The sequence below is a fragment of the Loxodonta africana genome, chromosome 20 (assembly GCF_030014295.1).
Source record: "Loxodonta africana isolate mLoxAfr1 chromosome 20, mLoxAfr1.hap2, whole genome shotgun sequence".
Taxonomy (NCBI): Eukaryota; Metazoa; Chordata; class Mammalia; order Proboscidea; family Elephantidae; genus Loxodonta; species Loxodonta africana.
This window is the reverse complement of record NC_087361.1, coordinates 2,918,027-2,939,545: the sequence shown is the minus strand read 5'-3', so window position 1 is coordinate 2,939,545 and position 21,519 is coordinate 2,918,027. Positions and strand designations below refer to the sequence as shown.

Here is a 21,519-nt window from a genome sequence, read left to right as displayed (position 1 = left end):
ATGCTTCTTGTGTCTTTGAATATTTTCTCCACAGAATCTTTCACTATTGCAACTTGAGGCTTGAATTCTTTCTTCAGTTCTTTCAGCTTGAGAAATGCAGAGCATGTTCTTTCATTTTGGCTTTCCATCTCCAGGTCTTGCACATATCATTTTAATACTTTGTCTTCTCAAGCCAACCTTTGAAATCTTCCATTCAGCTCTTTTACTTCCTCATTTCTTCCTTTCATTGTAGCTACTCGGCATTCAAGAGCAAGTTTCAGAGTCTCTTCTGATGTTCATTTTGTCTTTTCTTTCTTTCCTGTCTTTTTAATGACCTGTTGCTTTCTTCATGTATGATGTCCTTGATGTCATTCCACAACTCATCTGGTCTTCAGTCATTAGTGTTCAATGCATCCAATCTATTCTTGAGAAGGTCTCTAAATTCAGGTGGGATATACTCGAGGTTGTACTTTGGCTCTCATGGATTTGTTTTAATTTTTTTCAGTTTCAACTTGAGCTTGCATATGAGCAATTGATGGTCTGTTCTGCAGTTGGCCCTGGCCTTATTCTGACTGATGATATTGACCTTTTCCATTGTATCTTTCCACAGATGTAGTCTTTTTGATTCCTGTGTATTCCATCTGGCGAGGTCCCATGTGTATAGTCGCCATTTATGTTGTTGAAAAAAGGTATTTGCAATGAAGTCATTGGTCTTGCAAAATTTTATCATGTGACCTCTGGCATTGTTTCTATCACCAAGGCCATATTTTCCAATACAGATCCTTCTTTGTTTCCAACTTTTGCATTCCAATCACCAGTAATTATCAATGCATGCTAATTGTATATTTGATCAATTTCAGACTGCAGAAGTTGGTAAAAATCTTCAATTTCTTCATCTTTGGCCTCAGTGGCTGATGTGTAAATTTGAATAATGAATAACAGTGGAACACTGTCTGATACAGTGCCGGAAGATGAGCCCTTCAGGTTGGAAGGCACTCAAAAGGTGACTGGGGAAGAGCTGCCTCCTCAAAGCAGAGTTGACCTTAATGACATGGATGGAATCAAGCTTTCAGGATCTTCATTTGCTGATGTGGCATGACTCAAAACGCAAAGAAACAGCAGCAAACATCCATTAATAATCAGAATGTGGAATGTACGAAGTATGAATCTAGGAAAATTGGGAGTTGTCAAAAATGAAATGGAACACATAAACATCAATATCCTGGGCATTAGTGAGCTGAAATGGATTGGTACTGGCCATTTCAAATTGGACAATCACGTGTTCTACTATGCCAGGAAGGAAAGAGTGAAGAGACATGGCATCATATTCATTACCAAAAAGAATATTTCAAGATCCATCCTAAAGTACAACACTGTCAGTGATAGGATTACATCCACACACCTACAAGAAAGACCAGTTAATTCAACTATTATTCAAATTTATGCACAAAATTTATGTACCAAAGATGATGAAAGTGAAGATTTTTTACCAATTTCTGCAGTCTGAAATTGATCAAACATGCAATAAAAATGCATTGATAATTACTGGTGATTGGAATGTGAAAGTTGGAAACAAACAAGAAGGATCTGTAGTTGGGAAATATGGACTTGGTGATAGAAATAATGCCAGAGACCATATGACAGAATTGTGCATGCTGAGCAAATAATCTGAGAAGCTGGACTATACGAAAAAGAATGAGGCATTAGAATTGGAGGAGACTCATTAACAACCTGCCATATGCAGATGACACTAATCTTGTTTTCTGAAAGTGAACAGGACTTGAAGCAAGTATTGATGAAGATCAAAGACTACAGCCTTTAGTATGGATTATACCTCAACATTAAAAAACAAAAACAAGAGGCCTATAGCAAGGTATTAACCAAAAAATATACAAGGATTAGCAGCAATTGATGAGGCACATTATACCAACTTCATGCTTTCCTTTATCAGCCTCTGTTAAAGAAATTCAATTTCTGATCTGTGCCCTCAGGAAGTGTATGATTTAGATACGCACATCTGAAGGTTAAATAACAATAGCTTCATTGCTGTAGAGTTGATTTCATCACACAGCAACCCTACACAACAGAGTAGTGCTGCCCCATAGGGTTCCCAAGGGGCGGCTGGGGGATTTGAATTGCCAATCTTTTGCTTAGTAGCTGAGCTGTTAACCATCACGCCTCCAGGGCTCCTTAATAAAAATACATAGCAATAAAAAAGAATGTCACAGACAAATTAAGTATGAAATGAGTGGTAGAAACAAGAAGGCTCAACAGTGAACTGAAAGGCCTGCTGTATTTTGCAAAGGATATGCACAAATTACTATCCATATACTGAATGAATAATTCCAGACACTTAATTGTGCTCATGAAGAACCTGTACATAGATCAAGAGGCAGTTGTTTGAACAGAACAAGGGGATACTGTGTGAACAAAGTCAGGAAAGGTATGCATCAGAGTTGTATCCTTTCACCATACTTATTCAATCTGTATATTGAGCAAATAATCTAAGAAGCTGGACTATTATGAAGAAGTACACGGCATCAAGATTGGAGGAAGACTTGTTAACAACCTGCGATATGCAGATGACACAACCTTGCTTGCTGAAAGTGAAGAGGACTTGAAGCACTTACTGAGGAGATCAAAGACTACAGCCTTCATTATGGATTATACCTCAACATAAAAAAAAAAAATCACAACTGAACCAATAAGCAACATCACGATAAAGGGAGAAAAGATTGAAGTTGTCAAGGATTTCATTTTACTTGGACCTACAATCAACACCCATGGAAGCAGCAGTGAAGAAATCAAATGTCACACGCACTGGGCAAATCTGCTGCAAAGGACCTCTTTAAAGTGTTAAAAAGCGAAGATGTCACCTCGAAGACTAAGGTGCGCTTGACCCAAGTCATGGTGTTTTCAATTGCCTCATATGCATGTGAAAGCTGGGCAATGAATAAGGAAGACTGAAGAAGAATCGATGCCTTTGAATTATGGTGTTCGTGAAGAATATTGAATACACAGTGGACTGCCAAAAGAACGAACAAATCTGTCTTGAAAGAAGTACAGCCAGAATGCTCCTTAAAAGCAAAGATGGTGAGACTTTGTCTCACATACTTTGGACACAGTATCAGGAGGGATCAGACCCTGGAGAAGGATATCATGCTTGGTAGACGGTCAGCGAAAAAAAACCAAGGCCCTCAACGAGATGAACTAACACAGTGACTGCAACAATGGGCTCAAGCATAACAATGATTGTGAGGATGGTGCAGGACTGAGCAGTGTTTCCCTCTGTTGCACATAGGGTTGCTGTGAGTCAGAAGCAACTCAATGGCACCTAACAACAACAACAACAACATAGGTACATACATCATTCTTAAAATGCATGTAGATGTTGCTGGGGGGAATAAGATATACAATTATTTCAAAATATCTAGGATGGCTTCCTCTTATGATGTAGCTCTTAACCAGTGGATGGATCCCTGGTGGCACAGTGGTTAAGAGATCAGCTGGTAACCAAAAGGTCAGCAGTTCAAATCCACCAACCTCTCCTTGGAAACCCTATGGGTCAGTTCTACTTGGAACTGACTCCACAGTGTGAGTAACCAATGGATAATAGACATACCTAGGATTATTTAAGATGTCTGCAGTCATTGTCATTTTCTGACATTAAAAAGTAGTTCTCATACTTGAAAAGGTAGAAAACAACTGGAATGTAAAATTTCTAATGCAGGGAAAGGTCTCTCTTGATTGGAATGTGTACAGGTAGGCTGTTAGGTTCTTGAGGGCAGAGACTGTGTCTTATTCATCTTTGAGTCCCTGGTACTCAGCCCCAAGTAAGTGTTTAATATGTTTGTTGAGTGAAATGAATTAAGAAAGATCACTGAGAGAAAATTTAAAGGAATTAAAAGTCATATACATAGGACATAATAAGTAGATTAATTTTATTTTGAGCCATGTTTTCAGGAAATAGGTTAAAAAGTTGTTTAGGATAAAGAAATTAGAACCTTTTAGAAAGGCAGGGTGTGATAATAACAATTATCTAGAAGAGCAGTTAATTAATTACCTGTATTAATAGAGATGAACACTAATGTATGTAAACTAAAACATTAGCTAATTCCAGAGTCATTACCAGCGAGCTCTTGGAGGACGTGATAAGATTTACTCGGAACGTATCTGCCTTCCTAAGCCTATGCTGCTTAGCCTAATATTAAAATTAATTGTATTTCCTGTACCTCCTGTGTCTCATGGTGGTAATGTCTAATGTTGGGCTTCCTAGAAAGAATGTTAGAAATTTACCACAATAATCCTCAGGTAATCGAAAACTGTTTTAATTGCAGTTTAAGATCCGATTGAATTCATTTTTCAAGTGCTTGTAAGAAATTTTTCATAATGGATCAGCCTTCTAAATTTTCTTAAATATAGAGTATCTTCTCAGGTGAAATCATCTTACCTTTCCAAGAGTTGATATAGAACCCAGCTCTGTTTTTTTTCCTTCTACTATCTAATCAGTCCATTGGAGACTGGTTTCTACCCTCATCATTCCAACAGCAGCAGAGACCGGGCAGAAGGAGGCAGTACAGTGGGCTTTCCCAACCCACAGAGCTAGAAAGCTGAGCTCCTCTGAGCAGAGACCTAAGGCAAGGGAGACGCATGCCTGCGCACATGGCTGGGCAGAGCCTGTCCTGATGGGAGAACTGTATCCTTGAGTGTTCCTGAGCCTGAATTCTAACTGTTACTTTCCTAATAAACACCATAATCCTCAGTACAGTCTGGGAGTTCTGTGCGGCCACTGCAGTGAATGACCAAACCCAGCAGAGAAGAGAGTGCTGTGGGAGGGATGGCTGGTGTCAGAATTGGTAAAGATAGCAGAGAGAGCAGGCATGTCTGACCGCAGCCTCATAGGAATCAGCCTGGAACTACTGACCTTGATTTTCCTCCCCCCTTGTGAAGGTAGAGGAGGTCAGACACTGCCCCCAGGCCATTTTTACACTCCATCTCCACCATTGTCCCAGCCCACACTTCAGTTATTCCTGAGGATACCACTGTAATAGTCCCCATTCACTCTGCTCTCCACTGACCTTTCCTCCACACTCAGTACACCACCCCCTGCTGGAAATCCTTTAATGGATTTCAATTGGTTTTCCCATTGCTTTTAGGACAACTGAAGAACCCATGCCAAGGGCTATGGAACCTGCATGGTTCTGGTCACTCTCCACTCATCTCACACCCCTTTCTAGCTCACTGCCCTGTCACAGCTTAACTGTCTTCTTAAGGTGCAGTACTTTACGCTCACCATGTTCTCTTTTAGCAAATGCTGTGTGCGTTTGTTTGAAAATACTCTTTCTTTCCTTTTACCAATTTAATTAGAATTCCATTGTAAAACCTCAGTGATCACTTTTTGGGGAGCCTTCCCAATCCTCCCAGATAATCATATCCCCTATTAAAAGTGCTCATGCTGTAGTATGTCTCTGCCATGAAAACTACCACAGTAGCAGTTTCTATCTGTCTGTGTAATTAAGTGATTGTCTGTCTCCCTCATCAGACTGCTAGTTGAATGAGAACTGGGACACCATGTGGTTTTGCTCACCACTGAATCCCTATAGCTAGCATACTCAATTATACATACCCCAAAACCAAACCTGTTGCCACAGAGGTGATTCTGACTCATAGCAACCCTACAGGACAGAGTAGAACTGCCCCATAGGGTTTCCAAGCAACAGCTGGTGAATTAGAACTGCCGACCTTTTGTTTAGCAGCCTAATGCTTAACCACCGCACCACCAGGGCTCTGAATTAAGATGTCAATATTTATTAATACATACCTGTATGTATTAAATGCTACACTAAGTACATCTCTATAGTTAAGTCTCACATGCATCGTCTTTACACGTGGGAACACTCTAAACTTCTCCATCGTATATGTTTTTGGAGCACGCAGTGTCCTCACAAAATACGCCAACTGAACACAAACCTTAAAACTGCGCAGCTATTGAGTTTTTCTAGAAATCAGGGTGAGGGACACTATGACTCTGAAGTGACAAAGTACTTTTTATATTACAAACGTGCAGTACTTTGAACACAGCAAGTGTTGAATAAGTACCTACTGAATATATGAACTTGTACATTCAAACACGATACGATACCCGAAGTGACAGAAAAATTAAAATTCTGTAGTAACTGTAGACCTATTCAGCTGGTTTATATAGACTTAAGGGAAGACTTAGGACAAACATTTCAAAATTATGGGGCTCTGGATTTCAAATAAGGAGCTCTGGCGGTGCAGTGGTTAGGCACTTGGCCGCTAACCAAAAAGCCAGTGTTTCGAAGCCACCAGCGGCTCCGCAGGAGAAGATGCGGCAGGCTGCTTCCGTAAGGGTTACAGCCTTGGCGACCTTGTGCGGGAGTTCTATCCTGTCCTAAGGGTCGCTGAGAATCAGGATTGACTTGACGGCAACAGTCTGATTCCGTTCGGATTTCAGGATGAGCTACCCAACAAACAGAACAAGTAAAAGCCTGTCTGAGGAGGTCAGGGGTTCTCCATCGCTACATATTTTCAAGAAGAGGCTGGGCACGATGTGTCAAAGATATTACAATGGAAATGTATGAGATATTTCTGTAATGTGACCATTTCTTTTGAAAGAACCATGCCTAAAATATTTTGTCACCCTGTGTACGACACTTTGTCTCAATAGGTATTTGCTAATAAAATCAGTTAATTTTTTTTCAGAACCCACCGGAATTCACTTCAACATTTTCCATGGTAGCACATAGTTCCCTTTAAGGGTGAACTTAATTTTTGGAAATGATAAAAAGGCATTAGAAGTTAAATATGATGAACAAGGTTGATATAATAGGCAATAATTTTTTGGCTTACAAAAGGCAGACACCGGTAGTTTGTGAAACGATGTCTGTCATCGCTTGACACTATACGTGACACGTGGTAAATGCTCACTCAGTTGTAAGTACTGGTATTATTATGAAAAGCTGAATCTGAAGGCTAATTCTCAAGAATGAATTAAATAAGAGTAACGGAACGATGAATCCACAGTGATTCTTTTAGCAGAAACAAACTCATTTGGATATGCGGAAATTCTAGGGTAGCACATTTGTTAAAATCCGTCTCAACACTTAGTTGTATATTGATGGCATATCCCGCTTTTCCAGGACTTCGACTACAGGGATAACTACCTATCTACAATCTGGTTAAGGACTTTTCCTATATAAAGCACTGAATGCAAAATTCTAAAGATTATACATTTATCATATATTTCTCTCTGTTTATAAACACATTTAAAATACTTTTTCCAACCAGGTGTTTTTTCAGGGGGGCCTTCAACTGGTTTGAGCTTTCCACACCCATTGCTGATATCAGCAATCTGACTTTTTTCCGAAATAGAGAATACAAAAAAAAAAAGAAATTGGGAGCTTATCCAGGAAACACAGACTGCAATTTGTATTCTATAATTTAAAAAATCACCCAGTGCCGTTAGAGTGCTTTAAAAATGTAAAAATGAAGCAAAACCTTCACCAAAACTATTTCAGAACAAGTGGATTACTAAAAAAGAAAAGAGCCCACCTGGGACCCCTCAGCTGGTTCGACGTTTTCTGGCGGGGCTGCTGGGTGTCTCCCCTGCCGAGGTTTCACTTTCTCCTGCATAGTCTTCTTCACCGTTTTAGTCTCTGAAATGAACTCTACATCTGAGTCTGACCCGTCTGTGTGTCTCTTCTGGCCTCCATGGTGGACTGAAAGCTCAAAGGATGGGACAGACTCAGGCTTCAAGTCACCACCTGGAGGCCTGATCCTCTGTGTTTCGGTATTTTCCTTAAATAACAAATAACAAGTTGTTATCTTTTTGGTAGTCAGCTTATTTATAATTAATCACCACTTCCCTCACAACCTTATGACATCAGATAATATTTCTTATTACTAGAAAAAAAAATTTATAAATCAGGAGCTTAGAAAACAGGCCTTCAGGAAATGTATACCACTGTAACAGCTCATCCAGACTTTGATTCAGGAACAGCTGCAGAGCTGGGGTGAGTCAAGAAACCTGATTAAGAGGATGGGTTTTTTTTTTTTTTTTTATAAGATCCTAGATGGAGGACATATTTCGTACCTCACTTTTCCCCTCCCAGAGGTTCACTTGTCTTTGGCTCCCTGGCCTGTCCAAGGCTTGTCCCTATCCCTACCGCACCCCATATTCTGCTTCCCACCCCTTGCTGGTTGAACTTTAACTGATAAATGATGTATTTGCTAAGAGAAAGGGAATATTTGTGCCTACTGGTCAAAGCCTGCGTGTACATATATGTATATATTAAATGATTTACTAGGTCAATATATTTAAAACCTAAAATGTGTTTCCTGTAAGAAAGCAAAAATGACTATTAGAAGGAGAGGAGTTTGGGGTGTTAAGTGACACTGTGGTACTTCCAGGTGTATCATTCTCCACCAGAAAACTAACATACACTGGTCAAGGACCTTTCTCCCCTTAGCAGTGCTGAGGGCACAGTGAAATGGCTCGGCTCCCCTTTTCTTTCATGTAAACCACCATCTTTTTGTAAAGTTACACTGCAGTTGAGTACCTCAGTTTGCTCATGTCTTTGCATGCCAATCTTATTTCTGAGATCCTACCGAGGGGACGTATAACAACACATTTGCAATCTATTTCCTGGGGCAAGTCACTGACAGATGATTTTTACTGATCTCCACTCCTGAAAGAATACTTTTCCTGCTCTCACTCTCACATTTTGGTAATAATTTACTATAAAAGGGACTGACCCCATGCCTGGTTCTGCAGCTGAGCTTGTGGTGATCTTAGGGAAAATACTGTAAAGGAACGGGCTGGATCAAAAGATGGTAAGAGTTCCAATTCATTATCAGGTTCTCAGGTCCCTCATTCCTTGATATAGTAGCAGAAGAAGTAACCAAGAAAATACAAACTAACAAGTCACTCTGGCAACAAGTGTTTCAATGTTTGAAACAGTCAAGAAATGTCAAAGATATAAAATAAACTACGTACATACATCAGTAATTTATTTATCTAAAGGTTGGCTATTTATCTAAAGGTCCACCTATAAGAAACGTGAATAATTAAAATTGTAAAGGGTTCCCCATATTTTGTATGTGTGACTGGTGTAACTGAGAAGCTTAAAGGTTCAAAAATGTTTTCCTCTAAATTTTGAATTTTAGATAACAATGAATTCTGAGGGATACAATGCAATTATGACATTTAGTAACCATGAGAAACAATGTAGAAATTACATATAAAACATATTTGTAGGAAAATACACATCCATAAACTGACATACACACCCTCTCTCTCTCTGGGGATGGATGGATGGATTTATATATATATATGTGTCTCTGTGTGTGTGTACATATATAGACACATACGTGTCTATATGCATACACACATGTATGTGCGTATATATGCATACATTCTCAATAGATAGCTGCCTTCAAGTTCACTCTGACTCGTGCCAGCCGTGTGTACACCAGAACGAAACGCTGTCTGGTTCTGCACCCTCCTCCTGTGCCGCCGGCATGTTCAAATTTATCACTGCAGCTACGGTGCCAACCCATCTCCCCAAGGGAATGTCTCTCTCTCTACGCACACATACACACACACGTATGTGTATGCCATAAAAAATATTGAAAAAATACATTACAATATTTACAAGGGTCATTATTGCCAGGCAGTAAGACAATGGGTGATTTAAATTTTCTTACTTACATTTTATTTTCTAAGTTTTCACTAATTAAGTTTTTTTTTGTACCCTACTAAGAAAAAAAAAAGCTGTTAAATAGAATCTGCTAGCGCTTCATTTTCCGAACCTCATAAACCAAGGTGACCTTTAGCCCTAGATTAGGCTTATCCTTGCATGTGAAACTTGACGCAAATGGTTCCATCACACTTGAATCACTGACCTTAGGTGCTGCAGTTCGGCAGGTGGTAGTGAACTCGGCGATCCTACTTGGTGGTATAAGTTGGGGCTTTTATGGAAAAAAAAAAAAAAGCAAGTGTAAGTAAAAATAACTTCAAATTGGCCTATTACAACAATTCGGTTTTCTTCATTTCTTGCAGAAGAGATGTCCAAATAGCATGTTCTCACTGACAACTGTTTCAAGGGTCCACTTAGGTTTAGACGTGCTGCAATGACGTTCTCATTATTAGTGACACGCTCAATTACAGATTCAGCGTCTTATGAGCAACTTCAGGGTGCCACTGTGTCAAACCCTGTCTGCTTCCTAGCCTCCACAGCCCTCTTGTCCCCTCTCTTGAGACACTGTATCCCAGGGTCTGGGTGGAATTTTGGCTTTGGCAGCAGCTCCATCCAGTTCCGAGCTTGAGGCCTGAGCTTCAGTGGACTCTGAAGGCAGACTGGCCCTGCTGTGTCCCAGGAGCAGGGGGGCAGTTGCTCTCCTTGAGCACATTCTAGAAAAGTACTTTTTAAGCTGGTACGTTGACGTGATTATTGTTAAGCTACAATGATGGGATGTTAAATAAAATACACAGAGGTAGGATAGAGTCTGCAGGCCCTTCACTGCCTTGTGATGAGACCCTGATTAGGCCCCCAGCGACCACCCTCACAATTATAACTTTATTTAATACTCTGAGTCCTCTGTAGCTTTAGAAAGTTTAAGTTTCCTATCCTGAACAGTGACCAAATGTATTTAATTTATTTGCACTTCTTCCACTGTCTGATATTTATTGATAACATCTTCCTCAGTGTTTACCCTAGTGCAAAAAATATACTTATGAGGGCATTGTGGCGCAGTGGTAACATTCTCGCCTGCCATGCAGGAAACCAGGGTTTGATTCCTGGTCAGTGCTCCTAATGTGCGGCCACCACCCTTCTGCCAGTGGAGGCTTGCACGCTGCTCTGATGCTGAGGAGGTTTCGGCAGTTTCCAGACTACAGACTGGGAAGAAAGGCCTGGCGATCTGCTTCTGAAAATCAGCCAGTGAAAACCTTACGGATCACAACAGTCTGATCCCCAACCGATCACGCGGATGGCACAGGACAGGGCAGCTCTTCGCCCCACCGTGCACAGGGTCGCCTTGTGCTGGGAGGCAACTCGATGGCGGCTAACAACAAAGAGGACACTTACTCTGCTGTTACCTCACTCATCAGCTAAACGCACCTCTTGATCTCCTGCGCAGACGGTACGAGCGTAACTACCTTTCACCTTTGCCCTCTTTTGTGTTAGCTGAACTATTTGTACAATCCCAGGACTTTGACCTTCAGTTTGGCCTAACGCCCCAGTTTTAGTCTTAGTTCTGGACCTAACACAGCCAGTGCTCACCTCCAGTCCTTTGCGGTGGAATTTTCAGGTATCTTTTGATTGGTTGAAGTTTGATCTCGGTAGTTTCCTCAAAAAGGGATTATGAGAACAATATTTTCTGATTTTTTTTTTTTTTTTTTCTATTTTCAAGTCTAATTACCTGCAACATTTTTATTTGAAGGACAGTTCGGCTACGTAAAAAATCCTTGGCTCACACTTTCTTTCCTTGAGGACCTTGCAGTTCTTACTTCAGTGTTACCTGGAGCTGAGTTTGGCATAGAGAAGTTTGAAGTGAATCTGAATTGTTTTCCTCTTATAAGTAACTTGACTTTTATGCCTGCTGGCTGAAGAGGTCTATCGTTTTCTTTAGCTGAGTAATTTTACTAGAGTGTGTTTTCTTGTTGACCATTCTGGGACATGCAGGGTATCATTTCAAAAAATGTAGTTTCAAGTTATGTTTTTTTCCCTGAATTACTTCCTGATTAATATCTTTAAAAATTTATTTTTCTATTACTTTGGAGTTTTGCCCTGGTGAAACAGTGGTTAAGAGCTACAGCATTCTGTAGCTGCTAACCAAAAGGTCAGCAGTTCGAATCCACCAGACGCTCCTTGGAAACCCTATGGGAGCAGTTCTACTTTGTCCTACGGAGTCGCTATGAGTCAGAATTGACTCAGTGGCAACAGGTTTGGTTTTGGTTTTAATATATATTTCAGTTACGCAAATGTTGAATCTCTTTGCCTATCTTCTATTAGTATCACTTTCTTCATAATTTCAAGCAAGCGTTGCCTAATTTCACCAATTTTATTTCATAAGTGTTGCCTAATTTCACCAATTTCATTTCATAAGTGTTGCCTAATTTCACCAATTTCATTTCATAAGCTTCCTCCCCCCCCCCCCAACTTTTATCCTCTATCTCAGGGGTCAGCAAACTTTTTCTGCAAAGGGCTACTGTTAGGTGTCATCAAGTCAGCTCCAACTCATAGTGACCCTAGATGTAACAGAATGAAATACTGCCCGGTCCTGCGCGATCCTCACAACAGTAGGTATGTTCGAGGCTATTGTTGCAGCCACTGTGTCAATCCACCTCGTTGAGGTTCTTCCTCTTTTTTGCTGACCCTCTACTTTACCAAGCATGATGTCCTTCTCTAGTGACTGGTCCCTCCTAACAATACATCCAAAGCATGTGAGACGAAGTCTCACCATCTTTGCTTCTAAGAAGCATTCTGACTGTACTTCTAAGATTTGTTCGTTCTTCTGGCAGTCCATAATATATTCAATATTCTTTGCCAACACCATATTTCAGAAGTTCAATTCTTCTTCGATCTTCCTTCCTATTCATTGTCCAGCTTTCACATGCATACAAGGTGATCGAAGACACTACGACTTGGGTCAGCGCACTAGTCATCAAGTGGACATTTTTGCCTTTTAAGATTTTAAAGAGGTCTTTTGGAGCAGATTTGCCCAATGTAATATGTCCTTTGATTTCTTGACTGCTGCTTTCATGGGCATTGTTTGTTAATTTGAGTAAAATGAAATCCTTGACAACGTCAATATTGTCTCTGCTTATTATGATGTTGCTTATTCGTCCAGTTGTATGGATTTTTGTTTTCTTTATTTGAGGTGTAAACCATACCGAAGGTTGTAATCTGATCTCCAACAGTAGTGTTTCAAATCGTCTTCACTTCTGTCAAGCAAGGTTGTATTACCTGCATAGCTCAGGTTGTTAATCAGTCTTCCTCCAAACTTGAAGCTGCTAAATGTTGTTGTGTGTCATCAAGTCAGTTCTAATTCAGTGACTCTATGGGACAAAGCTGAACTGCCCCATTAGAGTTTCCAAGGCTGTAATCTTTACAGGGAGTCCTGGTGGCGCAGTGGCTAAGAGCTCAGCTGCTAACCAAAAGGTTAGCAGTTTGAATCTACCGGCCACTCCATAGAAACCCTATGGGGCAGTTCTACTCTGTCCTATAGGGTCGCTATGAGTCGGAATTGACTTGATGGAAGCAGCCTACCACTTTTTCTCCCGTGGGGCAGCTGATGGCTTCAAACTGCTGAACTTAATGTTTAGCAGTCAAGTGCTTAACCGCTGCACCACCAGGGCTCCTTATTGCTGCTAGATAGTATTTTATGCTTTGCAGGCCACATACAGTGTGTGTTGCATAATTTTCTAATTTTTGTTTTTTCTCCACCCATCTAGAAATGTAAAAGTCACTTATTTTTAGCTTGAGGGTCACATATGAACTGGCTATAGCCCCGCTGTGTTTACCACATTGTTAATTTGCCCTTGTGTTTTTTCCAGTTGGATAATGTCATTCTTTCTGCTTGTCATGGATTGAATTGTGTCCTCCCAAAATATGTCAACTAAGCTGGGCCATGATTCTTAGTATTGTGTGACTGTCTGCCATTTTATGTGATTTTCCTATATGTTGTAAATCCTATCACTATGATGTAATAAGATGGATTAGCGGCAGTTATAGTGATGAGGTCTATAAGATTAGGTAGTGTCTTAAGCCAATCTCTTTTGAGATTTAAAAGAAAGAAACGGGCAGAGAGACATGGGGACCGCATATCACCAAGAAAGCAATGCCGAGACCAGAGTGCATCCTTTGGACCCGAGGTTCCTGTACTGAAATGTTCCCAGACCAAGGGAAGACTGATGACAAGGACCTTCCTCCAGAGCTGACAGAGAGAGAAAGCCTTCTGCTGGAGCCGGTACTCTGATTTGGACTTCTAGCCCACTGGACTGTAAGAGAATAAACTTCTTTTTGTTAAAGTCATCCACTTGTGGTATTTCTGTTATAGTAGCACTAGATGACCAAGACATTGCTATTACTTTCTTGAATTCCACCCCATTGTGTTTTAATGTCTCCTGCTGAATTGACATCTCTTCCTGATAACTCTTAGATTTCTGCTGCAGGGTTTTCCTTCATAAAAATGATTTTTTTCCCCAAGTTTAATTTTTAATTTATGTAGAAATGTGTTTATTATAATTTCCTTCTGAACTATGGGAACATTTTTCCTTCTTTTTTTAATTCATAGCTTTACTGAGCTACATTTATTAGCATACAATCAACTGTACATCCTTCAGCTATACAATTTGATAAATTTTGACATATGTATAAAACCATGAATCTACTACTATAATCAAAATAATGAACACATTGATTCCCAAAAGTTGGCTTGTGTTTCTTTATAAGCCCTTCCTACCACCCCTTCATGCATCACAATATCCCTGGGCAACCACTGATTTGCTTTCTCTTACTATATATTAGTTACATTTTCTAGAACAGTATGTAAGCAGAATCATACAGTATGCAGTCTTTTTCTGTTTGGTTTCTTTTACTCAGAATAATTACTTTGAAATTCATGCATGTTGCTGCATTTATCAGTAGCTCATTGCTTTTTATTGCTCAGTAGTAGTCAGCTGAATGGATATACAACTATTTGTTTAACTATTCACCTTCTGATGGTCATTGAGTATCCTCTAGCTTTTAGATACTGGAAGTAAAATTACTACGAACATTCAAGTACAAGGTTTTGTGTGGACATACGCTTATGTTTCTCATGTGTAAATACCAAAAACTGGAATGACTGGGTCATATGACAGATTTACGTTTAACTGTTTAAAAAACTGCAAAACTGTTTTCTAAAGTCATTGTACCATTTTACACTCCCCCAGTTGCCCCACATCCTAGCCAATACTTAGCACAGTGAATCACTTTAATTTTATGCAGTGTAGTGAGTGTATAGTAGTATCTCATTGTGGTTTTAGTTTGTACTTCATTAATTAATTTATAGACCAATATGGAAAGAACTGATGTCTTAACAATATTGAATCTTCAAATCCATGAACACGGTATACCTCTCCATTTATATATGTTTTATTTAATGTTTTTGGCAATGCTTTGTAACTTTTATCATATATTTTGATGCTATTGGAAATGGTATTGCTTTTAGATTTCAATCGCCAATTGTTTTTTGCTAGTATACGGAAATAATTGATTTTTATGTATTGATTTTGTACTCTTGCTAAGTTCATTTAACTAGTTTCAACTGTTTTGTAAATTTCATCTGATTCTCTACATAGGCTATTGCATCTCCAAAGGGATACAGTTTTACATCTTTTTTTGCAGTCTGGATGTCAAGTTGGGGTAGTGAGAGCAAATCTCCTCTCCTGATCTAAAGGGAGAGCATGCAGACTTTCACTATTAAACATCATTTTAGCTGTTTTTTGTGGATGCCCTTTATCACATAGAAGACTTTCTCTTCTATTCTTGATTTGCTGAGAATTTTTATTAGGCAACGATATAGCTGTGTTTATTTATTTATTTTTTTGATCATTTATATTTTACTGCAATTTTTCTTCTTACAATATCTTATTCATGTTATATATTTGTTATATGTTTATACAATACCAAAACCAAACCCATTGGCATCGAGTTAATTCCAACTCATGGGGGCCTTGTGGGTCAGTTGTTAAGTGCCAAAAAGGTTATCAGTTTGAACCAGCCAGCCGTTCCTTAGAAACCCTATGGGGTAGTTCTACTCTGTCCTATAGGGTTGCTATGAGTTGGATGTTTATGTAGTGTCATTTATATTTTGCTAATTTTTTTCTTTTCTATTATGATGCTTGTTTAGATGTTATACTAATTCATTTTTTAAACACATCATTATAAAAGTTGGGTTTTCTAGGACCAGCTTTTTGACTGAACTCTATAGGGAGCGTAGGCAGAGGATAAGATTCCAGATGAGTTCTTTTTCACAAATACCTTTTTTCTCATCTTTGCAACAAATACTGCTTCTGAAAATATAGCTTATTCAAGTACTTTCATGTACACCTTCTGCTTCTATATGTCCAGTGGGATTCCTGTGGCCTCCTGGATATTGCCAACAATGGCTATAGCTTTTCCATCTCCAGATGTACCCTCCTTCAGTAAGTGTACTTGTATTGATTCTTTATGTGTGCCATTGTTGGTCTATGAAGTTCCTGCTTTGGGCAATCCTTAGATATATTTTGGTATATGTCTCCTAGTTTGACTACAATTGGAGTTTACACTTTTGTTTTCTACTTTTTTTTGTTGCTCTGAGAGAAATCCAAAAAAGGAATGAGAAAATGCTAAGTCTTTATAGCCATATTTATGCCAGTAGTCCCCTACAGCACTTTGACATACCTCTATCACGGTATATGTCATATGGTTTAATAGTTATGCGTGTCTCTCTCAATAGCTTGTGAACTCCCAGTCATTTATCTACAGCACTTAGCCCAATGCTTAGGACATTATAGGTGTTCAAAAAATTTTGGTGACTGATAGGATAAACAGATGCTCTTTGAGCCTATTACTCATCTCTTCTCCACAGTTGAAACACTGCCACAAGTCAATTGTGGGTTCATCAATATGACTACTTGTCCAATACCTGTCAGATACTATCGCACCTTTCAGATCAGGCATATTAAATGCTAGTGTGTACTCTCTTACAGTACTTGTGTTACCCTGGAGCAAGTCTTCTTGCTCCTCATATAGCAAAATGGATTATGCCTAGCCTGGTAATGATTTATGACAAATTGTTATTATTTATGTTTGCAACATTTTTGTTGCTAGCTTAGAGGCAATTATTGTTACTATATAGTTTTATGGAGTCCGGGTGGCATAGCGGTTAAGAGCTATAGCTGCTAACGAAAGGTCAGCAATTCAAATCCACCAGCCACTCCCTGGAAACCCTACAGGGCAGTTCTGCTCTGCCCTATACTGTCACTATGAGTCAGAATCAACCCGACAGCAATGGCTATATAGTTTTATTACAATGAGTTTTGACCTGAACTACTAATTACATCACTAAGGAGTTGTGAGTACCTAAAAAAATTTATAAATTCCATTAATTTTCTTCTTTCATTTTAATTTCAGAGTTGTGTTTTGGACATTATAGAAAAACACAATAAAGAAAAACAGTAAATACAACTAGATTTTGAAGAGAAAAACAACAACAATGGTGGTCAAATAAAACATTTTAAGGCAATACAGAAGCCAATACCAGGCACTGTGGTGACCTCCTGAGGCAGGCAGCCTCAGAGCCCAACTCTTCTAAGAAACACCTGCTCTGGTTTATCCTCCTACACTGAGCAGGATAAGCTGAACGTTCTTCTGAAATTGTCTCTTACAAGATAACCACAGAACGGGCCATAGAGGGCCTCAACCCACCTCTGAGCAGAGACTTAACAACCTAATGAAAGAAAATCAACCACTTTTTCCATCCTGGGGCATCGAACTCTTGTCTAAAGAAAATGCATAGTTATCCCCAAGCTCTCAGTGCTTGTGTGAAGGTCAATCCTGAATATCAATGACGAATTTCCATTTCCTTGTGTGCTCTCTGTAAAACCACATCTCCCCAGGCTGCTTGTGAAAAGTCTCGGAGGTAACAGCCCCAATTGCTCCTTTCCCTGTACAATGAAATAAAGGTTTCTGTCTGATCTCCCACCTTAGCCTCTTGTTTATAGGGTATAACAAGTCATGCCAAGCAAAACCTGGGGGTTTTCACTCGGCAACACTCCAGTAATAGGATGAAGGCAAAAATTCATGCCTAACTAAAAGAACATTGCAGGAGATGGGGAGAGAAGCATGCAAAGATAGCTACACTGAACAACTTTTGCCCATTTCTATACCCAGAAAGTTTTACTACAGATAATGAATGGGTAATTAATTTCAATATTTTTATACTAGTGGTGCACTATCCCCTTAAGAAGGAGTCCATGGGTGACAGAAACAGTTAACAGGCTTGGCTGCTAACTGAAAGATTGGCAGTTTCAGTCTACAGAGAGGTGTTTCAAAAAAAAAAAACATCTAGCTATCTATTTCTGAATAACCAGCCACTGAAAACTTTAAGAAGTTCAAGTCTACTTTGATACACACAGAGTTGCCATGAGTCAGATGTGACTCAGTGGTAACCGGTTACATCCGTAACAATGGCGGATCCCATTCCCCCCATCCACTTATCTTTTCCTTCATTTTATCATATACTTTCCATCACTGTCTGTCTCCAGGGCTCGCTCAAGTTCAGGCAACTTTGAGCAGTTTACACTTATCTTTTCATCTCTTAAAAATGGCCCACTTTTGGAATCTTTTATTTATAGTTCTAATTCTCTCAGTACTATTGCCAATGACCTTCATATCCATTGAAACTTCTAGACTCTCAGTTTCTGTTTTTTCTCTAAGTTTATCACATCCCAACTTGGCTTCCCTTTCTTTCCACTTCTGTGTGAGAAATAGTCCATCACTTTAGTTATGCTCTGCCACACTGTTATAGATTGAATCGTGTCCCCAAAAAATATGTGTCAACTTGCCTAGGTCATGATTCCTAGTATTGTGTGGTTGTTCACCATTTTGTGATCATATGTGATTATCCTAAATACTGTAAATCCTAACCTCTATGGCATAGTGGTTAAGAGCTACAGCTGCTAACCAAAAGGTTGGCAGTTCGAATATACCAGGCACTCCTTGGAAACTCTATGGGGCAGTTCTACTCTGTCTATAGGGTTGCTATGAGTCAGAATTGACTCAATGGCAATGGGGTTTTTTGTTGTTGTTGTTGTTTGATGATGTAGTGGTTAAGAGCTATGGCTGCTAACCAAAAAGTCCATGGTTTGAATCCACCAGGTGCTCCTTGGAAACCATATGGGGCAGTTCTACTCTGTCCTAGAGGGTCACCATGCGCTGGAATTGACTCGACAGCAATGAGTTTTTTTTTTTATTATGAGGTTAATGGGACCGAATCAGCGGCAGTTATGTTAATGAGGCAGGAGGATTCAACCTACAGGATTAGGTTGTATATTGAGTAAATCTGTTTTGAGATATAAAAGAGAGAATCAAGCAGAAAGGAGAGGGATCTCATTACCACCAAGCAAGAAGAGCTAGAAGCAGGGCATTTCCTTTGGATTTGGGGTCCTTGCACTGAGATGCTCCTAGACCAGGGGAAGACTGATGACAAGGACCTTCCCCCAGAGCCAATAAGAGAAAGCCTTCCCTTGGAGCTGGCACCCTGAATTTGGACTTCGAGCCTCCTAAACTGTGAGGGAATTAATTTCTTCCTGTTAAGGCCATCAGCTTGTGGTATTTTTGTTACAGCAGCACTAGGTAACTAAGATACACACCCATCCTGACAATCCTCAGTTTTGTATCAATCAGATCATCAATATTTCCCTTTCTGCTCAGAAATTTCAGGATGCTAAAATTTATGTAACTTCTGAATCCATATTATAAAAAATGTATGGTTTGCATCCTTTTCTGGACAATTCTTTTGCCTGTCCCTAGTTTTCTTCTGTCCTTATCCCCTTAAAGGCTGCTCCAAATCTTCATTAAAGCCTCTGCCCAAAGCCTGCCTCTTTCACTGTCAGCACATGGCCCTGTGTCCTCATTAGAGAGGAGTAAACAAAATTGAGGTTATGAGGTATGTGTGAAATGCCCATAACTTCTTTCCCACAATCTCAGAGGAAAGAATATCTCTCCCCTTCACCTCAATTAAACCCTCCACTTATGTCCTAACAGCCTCTCCCTCCTGTCTTTGCTAGAATCTTTCTGCATCAATCAGGCCCCATCTCTCCCCATATGAAGCTTCTCCAGTTTCACAGGTTCCTTTCTCCTAGTCCAGAAACATTATCAAATCTTCCCCACCACAAATGCACTTCAACTCTATTTAACCTTCTAGTTACAACCCTATCTTTTACCACTCCTTGAATGTACAATTTTTTAAATGTAGCTTATGATCCATGGCTTCTACTTCTTTACTTTTCATTTATCCCCCCGCAACTTACCTGCCTTTCTCTCTGAAACTTATCTTGCTGAGGTTACCAATGACCTCTGAGTTATAAAATTCAATGTACTTAGCACAATGTCTGGATCATCATAGATTCAACAAATTTGAAGGGGAAAAGGCCAAACTAAAACACTAAAAGATAAAACTAGAGTTGCAAACCCACAGGAGGAAGTTTCTAAAACAGTAAGACAAAACGTAGAGTATTTTAATTTTACCCTGAATCATCTTCTGTGAAAACAGCAATACCCACTATTTGGTGCACTAAAATATATTTGCATATATTAAGTGTGCTAAACGAAGCTGACATGAAAGAAAAAAAATCACAAGTTCCCCAAAGTTTTCCCTCCTAAATTAATTAAAGAGAGAGATTTCTAATAGATACATTTCTACTAATAGATAGATGAAGTTAAACCATTTTAGTTTTGGTGATAGCCTATATTTTTAAAAATATGTTTTTACAAAATCTCTTACATGGAATACATTTTTATATGTTTGATTATATTTTTTGAAAATAAAAATCTGGATACTAGGTAAACTTGCTTCAAGGTTTGACTCAGTTACTTAATGAGTAGCTGTTTACATACTATAGCTTTTTTATCATCATCTTTATGTATTTTTTAATTTTTTACTATATTTTAGATGCAGGTTTACAGAACAAACTAGTTTCTCATTAAACAGTTAGTATATTGTTTTATGACACTGGTTAACAACTCCATGACACGTCAACACTTTCCCTTTTTGATCTTGGGTTCCCCATTACCAGTTTTCCTGTCCCCTCCTGTCTTCTAGTCCTTGCCCCTTGCCTGGTATGCCCCTTTAGTCTTGTTTTGTTTTATGGGCCTGTCTAATCTTTGGCTAAAGGGTGAACCTCAGGAGTAACTTCATTACTGAGCTAAAAGGGTGACCAGGGGCCATACTCTCAGGGTTTCTCCAGTCTGTCAGGCTAGTAAGTCCAGTCTTTTTTGTGACTTAGAATTTTGTTCTACATTTTTCTCCAGCTCTATTGTGATCTCTATCTTTGTATGTTTTAAATAAGAATAATCACCGTAGAAGACTTGCTAATATCAGTGTTTATTTTTTAAATGACACTCATAAACTCTCACACTAGGACTGTTATGCTTCCTTATATATGTTAGCAAAATCCTGCAAATCACAGACTTAAATCAGCAAAATTCGTATAACATAAAGTCTTGGAAGCCTAAAAGCAGATGATCCTTAAACCTTGAATAAAGGAGAGATTGTCCATGGTTCATATGAACCATCTGGAATCTGGGCAGAATGTAAATCCCAAGGCCTAGGTTCAAGAGATTCTTGTTCAGTTGGTCTGGTATAGATTGCAGAAATCTGCATTTCTACAAACATGTGAGGTTGTTCTCATATAGATGTGCCAGTAAGCACAGACTTAAAGCCTTGGAAGGTAAGGAATTTTCTCTTCTAATTTTATATCAATGC

The 21,519-nt window shown here is 39.3% G+C and overlaps 1 protein-coding gene across 1 annotated transcript in view; it reads right to left on the bottom strand.

The window, feature by feature from the left end:
- Positions 1-21,519, bottom strand: part of MORC1 (MORC family CW-type zinc finger 1) — a 243,862-nt gene that overhangs the window by 69,712 nt on the left and 152,631 nt on the right. The window contains exons 17-18 of the mRNA XM_064273472.1: positions 9,907-9,972; positions 7,535-7,800 (exon numbers count right to left, since the gene is read on the bottom strand). Of these exons, the coding sequence (XP_064129542.1) occupies positions 7,535-7,800; positions 9,907-9,972 (332 nt within the window). The remainder of the gene's footprint in view (positions 1-7,534; positions 7,801-9,906; positions 9,973-21,519) is intronic.